We start from the raw sequence: 10,336 nt of genomic DNA on the forward strand, positions 1-10,336 counted from the left end.
TTTGCAGAGGTAGTTTGAGTCTACACATACTGAACACAATTTGTGTTCCTTTGGAAACTTTTTATAAATCTGTTGTACCACAATTGTGCCCAGCTACTCTTAGGCTTTTCTGTACTTAGTCATTTTGAAAACCAATAAATTTCAGTTCTACTTTCTGCTGGCTGTGACGATGCACTTATTTTTAATTCAGTTCATTTCAGTTCGGTTTTAAAGTACTTTATCAATCCCAGAGGTGAAATATGTTATAACTCATTCAATTTTCGTCAAAACGTTGTTGCAGATGCAGATGGCTCTTGGCAGGAAGGATCTTCTGTCGGAGTCTGTATTACACCGGCTCTTGAGAAGATATTTTGTTTTTCTGTAACAAGTAATAGTGTCAGGTTTTGTTTCAGTTTGAAGGAGGGATTTTGTTAGTCTCACATTGAACTTAAAAATCAGTTTGTTTCTGTTAGAAATAAAGACCCCCTCTTGGTTCTACTTTACATAAAATATTTGTGAAGAAAGGGATTTCTGAGCCAAAGGTCTAATACTTTAAAAATATTGAAAAGATTTGTATATTTTTGCTGGGGATAAGGGAACAATTATTTTTGATGTGTTCAAATGTAATTGTTAGTCTAATTGTATATACATTGTTGCCTAATTCTCTTATATACAGATGCATACATATAAAGTACTGACAGTCAGAAATAGAAATTAAAACAATATTTTCTGTATCAAAGTTACACAAACGTTCCAAGCGCTTTTACTGTGTCACATTTTGGCAGGGCTACTCCCATGTTCAGCGGAACAAGGTCTCGCTGGCAGAAGCTGGATATTTAGATTAAAACCTATTTTATTACTGTGACTAAAAGCAAAACAAAAAACATAAACCAGAAAGGTTTTTAATGGGTTAAATGAAAAACTAAAGGCTTACATATCACACCGGGAAGTTTCGATGGTTATAATTTAGATTATTTAACTCCGCCCAAACGCCACGTCAAAGATCGAACCAGAGCAGAGAAACGAGCGCACCCCTTGCACACACTGACTCCCTGTCGGTGAATGAGATAAACAAAGAGCCGGCGACTTTTTTTTGGGACTACACTCTAAGCTTCTCACGCTCCTCAGAAACATGGACGCCGGTAGGTTGAGCGTGGCTGTGTCCCTTTTCAGCCATGTTGGTTTTATGTCGCCGACCAGCTAAAACAAACGCTCTCCAGCATCTTAAGGGTTGACAAGTGATCGAGCTAATATGCTAGGTTAGCATTCAGTGCGCTAGCAGCATGCCGGGGTGGTGAGCTAGCAAGACTACCGTGTTCTCTCTGCAAAGTTGGCAGCTTATGGAAACAAACAGTACGCATGGGACAAACACAGAGACCGCACTATCTATAAGCAGATAGTAAGGACTATATTCCATGTTTGAAGTTGTCAGATAGAAAATGTAATGCTTCCTTCTTAGCCAGCTAGTCCAAAATTGACCTGTCAAACTCTTTAAACTTCAGATTCATTTCCTTCAGAGGAGAATGTGCTAACTGATGTTTTCTGAATTTTATTTTTTTTAATGTAATGGCTTTCCGAAATAGTTGATGTGCTCCCTGTCTCGGGTTTTACAACTCTCTGTATTTATAGGCTAATGTTTTGTGTTTTTGACTTGGATCCGAGTGTTTAGATGGCGTGCTAAATTTACACTGAATTATTTGTCGATTTGCGAAATGAAACAACGTGTCTTCTTTTTAACACATTTTGATCTCCGTTTTCCGGCTTCATTTCAGTGGTTGATCTGCCCTTTGGTCTTTGTGCCGCGATGGGCATCGTAAAGTGCTTAGCTAATGCAAAGACAGCTGTAAAACCTCTGATGTGTGAATTTGCAAGTCACCCCTGGCTGCCAGGGCTTGGCCCCAATCCATAGAAAAACCTCTGTGCTGTCAGCTCTCGCCATTCATGCCTTCATGTGTTAAATAACAGGCTAAATACTACAACTTTACCATCCTACTAACTCGGTGACTATTAGACTTCATCTCGTAGCTTCAGCTTCAACCTGGTATTAGAAAGAAAAAAAAAAAAACTGCTGTCAGTGTAAGCTATGTTTGCTATAAACTGACACTGGCATCCCTTACTATTTTTCTACATTGTCAGCTTTAATCAGGATCAGTGCATATTTCCCCGTAAGGGAACCAATATAATGTTGACCTCCTGGCAAAGCACCATCTGAAAATATTTTCTGCCTTTGGTTTGTGTTTATTTTGATAGGTTGTGAATGTAAGCTGATGAAGTTTGACATTATGCCAGTCTCTGCCTTTCAGCAACTGACGCGGAAGCGTCGAACCATCGGCAGCATGCATGACTAGGCAATGTCCTGCTCAATGTTTAATTGCTCTCCACTATTATTTGACTGAATTACAAACCGCCGACTGGTGCCACTTTAATTCTGTCAGTGTGTGTGTGTGTGTGTGTGTGTGTTGCGTGTACCCGTTAGTCCCCCAATCAGCGAGACCGGACAAGCTTCCAGTGTGTTCTTCTTACAGATGGAGCCAGATAAGTGTTCAGGACCTGATCTGGTCTGCCCTCTGCAGCTAAAGTCCTCCAGTACTAGTTGGCAATATGGAAACATTCTTGAGTTTTGTCCGCGTTTGCTCCAACTGGGCATGTATTCCCCCATTAGAGATGTTCTTTTAACAGCATTTATTATCCCAAACAGGCAATTGTTTGTTGTTGAGTCCGTTTGGAGGGTGGAAAAAGAGTGGCACCAGACGGTTGAAGTATTCAGGAAAAGATGAGGTGTTGACTAACAGCTATTGATCTGGTGTTTTCCAAGAATGATTTTAATGCCGTAGTGAGTGAGTGCTGTTGAGTCGAATCCCTAATGGGAAGTAGTGCGTTAAACCTACAGTGTGATGATGAGTCATGACGGTTACACAAAAAAAAAGCCACCTGACTCCAATTGAAGTTGAGCAACTTGTTTTTTTGAGTACAAATCTGTACTTTTATCTCCCTCTTGGGTTCTCTAAAGGTTTGAGTCCAGAAAAGGTGACCACCTTTACAAAGCGCCTGCGATCCGAACCACGTTATCTGTTGGCCCAGAATGTTTCCACCTGCATCGACCCGTTGGAGGTTTGTTTGCACCGACAGACTGTCCAGGATACTGTGCACATCTTTCAGCACTCTATTCCCACGGAAGGCAAACCTATCACCAACCAAAAAAACTCAGGTATGTCGCTTAAATTACCTGTCGCTTACAAACCCTACAGAGAACAGATAAAAGATAACAAAGTGTACGTAACTTTGGGTCAATGAAGATGCATGTCTTTCCAATCATTTGCTTTGAGAGATTACCTAATTGACAAACCAATACCACTTTTGTGTAATTTGATTTTCAGTAGAAATCCATGTGTTAAAATGACCCAGTGTATGTCCATTCTTGTATTTATTTAGGAATATGTTGAGTGACAGTTTGGTGTCATGCCTTCACTAACTGGTTTATTGCCGTTTTTCGACAACAGGGAGATGTTGGATCTTCTCGTGCCTCAACGTCTTGCGACTTCCCTTCATGAAGAAGCATAATTTAGAGGAGTTTGAGTTTAGTCAGTCTTATCTCTTCTTCTGGGACAAGGTAACGTCCTCTGCACAATCTCATTTTTCTGCTTGTTGATACCTGGTTTTGTGTTTTGCAGCATGACAGTAATTACAGTTTCTTCTGTTAGCATACTGGTTGTGGATCTGTTTGAATCGATGCAATGTTATTACGCAGCACTCTGTCACCTTGTCATTGTTCCTAAAACCCTCTTTTGTGTGTTTTGTTTTGAACTGATGTCACAGTGACCTCTCACTGCAAGTTTCAAGCTTTGTGTATTTTTACCTAGTTTTTTTCTTTCTCCAACGTGTTGGAACATTTTCCCAGTCAGGAATGCAGCTTTCATTTGTGACTCGTTGAAGGGAAATGGAATAACATTGCAAGTAATATTAATCGTAAATTTAACAACGGGAAGGTAGATCTTTAAAATTTGTTGCTTCTGTTTGTGAGTAACTTACCAAAGTGAGCTTCTCCTATAATTTCACATAATCATGTCTTTGTCAGCTTATTTATCCAATAAATTCTCAGCTGCTCCTGTTGTTCACCAAAACTATTTTTTTAGCATTTGTACTTTTTCCTGATTTAACTGTCAGAAAGCATAACGGGTGAAAATTTACCCAGTAAAAAAACTATTATTAACAAGGCACATGTTCTTTTTTAACAGAATGTTCTGATTCAAGTTAAACACATTATCTGACAAAAAACTCACTCACTTAAATTAGACCTTTGCGATGCTGTTTTGGCTATATTTACCTGTTTGATGGTTATTAAGCAAAAATCTGGGCTGGGGCATAAACCTGCTGCTTCTAATACAATAGTTGCTGCAGTTTTTTTATTTTAAACAGTAGATGTCACAGCAGAGTAAATCTACCTCTATTCATCAAGTGAAAATGCAGAAACACAAACCTTCCAAAAGTCTCTGTGTGAATGTTTCTGTCCTGGTTGTGGGGAGGGAAACGGCAGGCGTTGACCAGGTGCTAGAGGCGACAGAATGCACTAAAGTGCAGCTGTTCTCATTATTTCTGCTCATCTCTGCCTGACCTGCAAACCAACAGCATCAACTCCCACACTTTAACAGACACAGCTCGGCATGTTCTGTGAGTTTTGATGGCTATGGTGCGAGCCTTCAGTTTATTTTAGGCGTAGCGATGGGAGAAGCGTTGTGCATATGTGTGTTTAACAACATAAAGTACATCCACCCACACACACAGAGTGGGTGCTGAGTTCTTGCCATCAAAGGTGAATGTTGAAACTATTTTTCTACATAAGTTGCAGACATTTGCAGACGGTGAGAAGAAATTGTTGAATGTGCCTTTTTATTCAGTGTATGTAGACTTTGGGATTCAACGGGGTTGCATAAAATGTCAGGGTAGCATAAAATAACAGTAAACACTTTGCTTTTACAAGCACAACTAAAGGTAGAAAAAATGTGGCCAATCTTCATAATGGACTGAAAAAATCAGGTTTATTAATGTGAACCATCCCTTTTTAAAGTAAATAAACATAAGAGCTGTCTTTTTTTGTTTGTTTTTTTGCAGATTGAGCGTTGCTACTACTTCCTCCATGCGTGTGTGGAGACGGCACAGAGAAAGGAGCCGGTAGACGGACGTCTGGTCCAGTTCCTTCTCTCCAATCCAACCAATGATGGCGGGCAGTGGGACATGCTGGTCAATCTCATTGGTTAGTTCTCATGAAACGTAAATTAAATAGTAAATTAAAGCTAATACTTTCTTGGATTTGTACAATGTTTCTGCTTTTCACTTCAGAGGTTTTCTCATTGCTTTTGTTCAGAGAAGTACGGCGTCATTCCAAAGAAATGCTTCCCAGAGTCACACAGTTCAGAGGCTTCACGCAGAATGAACGACATCCTCAATCATAAGGTGCAATTTAGCTCTGTGTTCTGTTGAAATCACATTATATTTCCGTCATTGACTTGTGTTAGTAATAAAACAGAGCTGTTTTTGTCTCCCGCTTTGCTTCAGCTGAGGGAATACTGCTTGAGACTGAGGAACATGGTGGCCAGTGACTCTACGAAGGTCGAACTATCTGAAGCTATCGACTCCATGATAGAAGAGGTGAGCCTAGCAGGGAATACACACTCATGTTTTCTTCTATCATGTTGACGTACTGATTGATTTTGGAGAGATTTTTTTACTTTTACTGTAGGGGAAAGTACTGACTAAATTTAGTCTCACTAATAATAATAATGATAATAATACATTTTATTTGTTTTTTGACGCTCAAGGTCACCTTTCATAATTTAACATAAAAACAAACACAAAATTGAAATACATAGTAAAGATGGGTTTTGAGTTTGTGGCAAAGAGTCGATGTTACGGAGATCAGGTCAGTGAGTCCCAGAGTTCAGGCAGTAAAACATTTCCACAGTGAAACATTTACTGTGAAAACAATGGATTACAGAAAAGAGAGAGATTACAGAAAAACTTGGTCTGATCAGCTTCTCTCTCAAGTACTCACACTTTGATGTTTAGTAGAAGCAAAAAATAGAAATGTATGAATTAGAAATGTGCCGATCAGGTTTTTTCCTGCTAATTCTGATTCCGATCACCCGTAAGGGCCGATCACGGCCTATCACCGATACTATCACATAATTTTTTTTTTTTATCATAAACACTACCGATTACATTATGTGGAAAAAGGACCCATGAATTCACCTTAATTTAGACAAAAACTTGTTTTTAATAACTTTTTCCAAGAAGAAAACTAAACTAAACAGGCATTGTGCAAATTGTACTGCTATCAGTAATACTATTTTTAACAGACTGTAAACGTATGAAGGCTCTGAAGAGGCTAAATAATAATAAGAGTCAAAATAAAACCTCTCAATATTGCCAAAAAATTCAAGTATAAAACTTAACATTCAAAGGCAAATACAGGATCCATTACAATAAACAATCTTGAAAATGAAAACTTCCTGATAGCATGGTGGCTAGCTGATTACTACTAGTTCTGAGTGGCTGTTTCTGACAGAGCGGAGTAATCATGCAGAGCAGGGAGGAGATCGATTATTTTTTTTAGAGATTATCTGTCTCATGTTAGGACAGCAAAAGTTTGAATATGTATGTAAAAAAATTATTTTTTTAAGTTAGATGCTGCAGCTTTAAACAGGTTCGGTGTGAGAGTCACTACCAGGTGGAGCAGAAGCGGCGCTCCATTTGTGAAATATTACTAGCGGCAGTTCAACAGCGAGAACAAAACCAGCGTCTTACATCGCAGCTCGAAGACTTAAATAATTTTGCGGGTTATTTGTTTAGCTTTCTGACCGTCATGCTAATCCGGGTGAGTGTTTGTAGCTGTGCGCTGCTTTACCTGCTATCTRATCCTCCATATGTCTTTTTTACTGCAGTGAGCCTCAATGTAGCCAAACTCCGTCAAGTGGCATTGTTTTTATGCCATATTAGCTTAGTCGTGTTGATGCATTTTCACATGCTTCACCCCGACGTAATTTTCCACCGTAACACACAAACGTCCCCATTCACTCAGGGCGTTATAGTTTCACATCGCTTAGGATTTGTTGCTGCGCGTTTGCACATTGTGAAGGAAAGAGGAGACCAGCTGCACAGGCAGGCTGCGAAATGAGATGCAGGTGATCAGTTTGTGTGATCGGCAACAAGAGACCGTGATCGGCGATCAMCGATCATACACTTTTTCACGGAAATCGGCCGATTATGATCGGTGGCCGATCGATCGGCACACCTCTAGTATGAATGTTTTTTATAGATTGCAAGGGTGTTGTTACTTTTAAAATACAGTGTAATTTTTTTGTCGTATGATACATTTATATTTTTTATACAGGCAGTTCAAAATAAAAAGTAAAGTTCAACTCCAAATGCCCACATTAGAAAAGAAAAACGGAATTTTATTTATTTATAAAAGAATATAAAGTCAGTTTTCAGATCAGAATTGTAGATTTTTATGGACTGTTTCCTAACTTATCCAGTCACTGTGAACTGCACAGTTCAATTCTGTAAGAAATATGATTTTGTGTTTTTACTTTGGATACAAGAGAATACAATTTTAGAACTATTTTTACCCAGTTCCTTTTTTCCCCCACATATTCAACTTTGTCTGGTTAGATTTCTTCGAGCTGCTTTTATAAGATTTTTCTTTTGCTCCTTATTCTGAGGAGGAAAAATTACAATTGCGACAAGTCTAATCTGGTCACAATCGTAAGTCTTAACAAAATGGATGACTCAACAAGCATCTAGACCATTTAAAATGCATTTGTCTGCAATTTGTGACTTGAGGATTTCCTCACATCAAGTGCAAAAGACTGAAGCAGAATCTAGTACTTAATAAAACCTCAAGGAATTTTAAACATTTTCCCTTTTGAATCTCTACACAGTGCTTACTTACCAAGCTCCCCTATTGAACATGTTAGTGTTTGATAGTACAACGTAAAGTGAAATGTGCTATTACTTTACCTGCAAACACCACTGAAAACCATCCAGGTCCCACAGTGGTGTGTGTAGCTCAGAAGGGACAGGGCTTTCTCTGTCATGGGTCCTAAGTTATGGAACGACTTGCCTTCGCAGGTCAGAGAGACCCCTTCACTGTCCACTTTTAAAGCTCGTCTTAAAACCCATCTATTTTACTTGGCTTTCAACTCCAGCGGGATCTAGTTTTAAATTGTATGTTTGTTTGTAAACTGTAAGAGTTTTTATTTTTTTTATTTGTTTTATTGTTATGTTGTGTTTTAATGTACAGCACTTTGTATCAGCTGTGGTTGTTTTAAAGTGCTTTATAAATAAAGTTGGTATGGTATGGTGTACCCCGGTGTGGTAATCGTCATTGTGTGGTGAAAATGCATGACAAAACTCTGGTTGATGGCATCTCTCAAAGCCAAGAGATTGTGATGCATTTTCTAATACTTGTTGTTGGCACTTTTATTGTCATAGCTATAAATACCAGAAAGTATCTGGACGAGCTTCAGCATCTCACTAAATTTACATCCAGTACAGGCATCGAGGGCAGTGAAAGGTGACTCAACCGGCCAAATATATTACTGGTGTGCAGAGCTTGAATACATGTCACTTGAAGTATCATAAACTGAATTTTACATCCAACCGATCCATGGTTATTATTTATTACATTGTGCACCTCTACTCTTTCATATTTCTTTCTAATTAGATTAAATATACACACACTTTTCTCAATTTAAACTTCTTTATCTATGTCATGCTCTAAAACACATTCTGCTGCTAGAAAACCATGGTGATCACATAGCAGAAACGTAACCTGGAGAGTGTGATCCTATGTAGTTTTTGTCTTTCTTCTGAAAGTTATGTAACTGACTAAAACATGTACTTGCGTTTTACAGGAGAGGGACAGACTGCAATGCATGATGGTCCAATAGTGTTGAGCCTTGGTGCGCCACATTTAGTGCGACTCAGAATAGTGTGACAGACACTGAAATCACAGTTCAAAACTCACTACCGAGAGGCTTATTTAATGTATGAAGGATTCTGTAAATGATTTTTGCTGAAGTGGTTAATTGTTTACTCCATTCAGCTTTGTGTAGAAAATGTGGGTTTGATAGTCAGTCAAGTTGAGTGAGTTGAGCTTCTCGGTTCTTGCAGGTTATGCATTTGTGGAGCATTTTGCATTGTAAAACAGAATGCTGCTGTTGTAGCTGAGTTATTAAGAGAGAAGCAGACTTTAGACAGTCCGCTTCTCCACTGATTTATTCCATTTTGACCAGCAGAGGGAGCTCTCCATCAATGCAAACCTGGGGAGAAAAATGTCCAGCGTAACAGTGGCCGTAAAAGTAAATTGAAGGTATTGAAGTTTGTCAGTCAGCAGGTATTTGCTAAAATTAGAGATGATTTGAGAGATGGAACAAAAATTCAGGCTTTCGTATTTAAACAAGATGGCACAAGTTAATCAAGTTTCATTGAGAATGTTGAACTCATCTTGGTGCATGCCTACACGTTTTGTTTTTTCGTTAAATCACAAAGCTCCCCTCTCTTGTATCTGTAACGACAGGGTTAACTAGAAAATTCCTGCAGAAATTTTGACCACAAGGTGTCAGTCTCCTTATGCATTGCTATGGCATGCCCCTAACTAGAAAATGGCACTGATAAGAATAAGAATATTTTTTCCACTCTGACTGGCTGCTGTTAGACCTACCAATTTTAACTTGAATGTTCATTGCATTTTTCGTAGACGCCTGTGAAAATAATTTATATTCCCATGACATTTTTATTCTCTGGGAAATTATTTTTATGAGAAATTCAGAAACAAGCATAAAAATCAAAACATCTACAATAGTGATAGTAATATTAATGATAAAATAATAGTCAGTGCAAAGTAGCCTGCAAATTCTTTGGTGGGGGGCGGTGAGGGACCTGGATAAAGGCTAGGGGGGCGTTGGTCCAAAAAAGGCTGAGAAACACTGACCTAGTCTATACAATAAGATTTAAGCTAAATGAAGGAGCAGGTGTGTGCAGTTTTCAACCCCTAATTTCCTCCATGTCTCTTCTCAGATACGTGGTGCATAGCTGAGGAGATCCTCAGGTTACACCTCAATAAACTCTAAACCATCTTTAAGTTTATAATAATATATGTGTTCTATGTACAATGTACGCTTCACGCATTAGCGTATTTTTGTGTGGTTTTTAGAGCAAATATCACATATATAACTAAACACAACATGCAGAGAGTTGAACACTGTTTGTCAAGGAATGTAGTAGTAAAATATAAAATAATGATATAAAACCTGAAATAATTGAAAGAGGAGAAAAGTAAAAGTTATACATTAGAAGA

General features: G+C 38.5%; 1 protein-coding gene across 1 annotated transcript in view; it reads left to right on the plus strand.

Annotated features, from left to right (window-relative positions):
- Nucleotides 1–996: 996 nt before the first annotated feature.
- blmh (bleomycin hydrolase) overlaps nucleotides 997–10,336 on the plus strand; it is a 29,600-nt gene continuing 20,260 nt past the window's right edge. Inside the window, exons 1-6 of the mRNA XM_008426040.2 lie at nucleotides 997–1,121; nucleotides 2,990–3,187; nucleotides 3,480–3,589; nucleotides 5,089–5,230; nucleotides 5,342–5,430; nucleotides 5,533–5,625. Of these exons, the coding sequence (XP_008424262.1) occupies nucleotides 1,112–1,121; nucleotides 2,990–3,187; nucleotides 3,480–3,589; nucleotides 5,089–5,230; nucleotides 5,342–5,430; nucleotides 5,533–5,625 (642 nt within the window). The 5' untranslated portion in view covers nucleotides 997–1,111. The remainder of the gene's footprint in view (nucleotides 1,122–2,989; nucleotides 3,188–3,479; nucleotides 3,590–5,088; nucleotides 5,231–5,341; nucleotides 5,431–5,532; nucleotides 5,626–10,336) is intronic.

The sequence above is a fragment of the Poecilia reticulata genome, linkage group LG13 (genome assembly GCF_000633615.1).
Source record: "Poecilia reticulata strain Guanapo linkage group LG13, Guppy_female_1.0+MT, whole genome shotgun sequence".
NCBI lineage: Eukaryota > Metazoa > Chordata > Actinopteri > Cyprinodontiformes > Poeciliidae > Poecilia > Poecilia reticulata.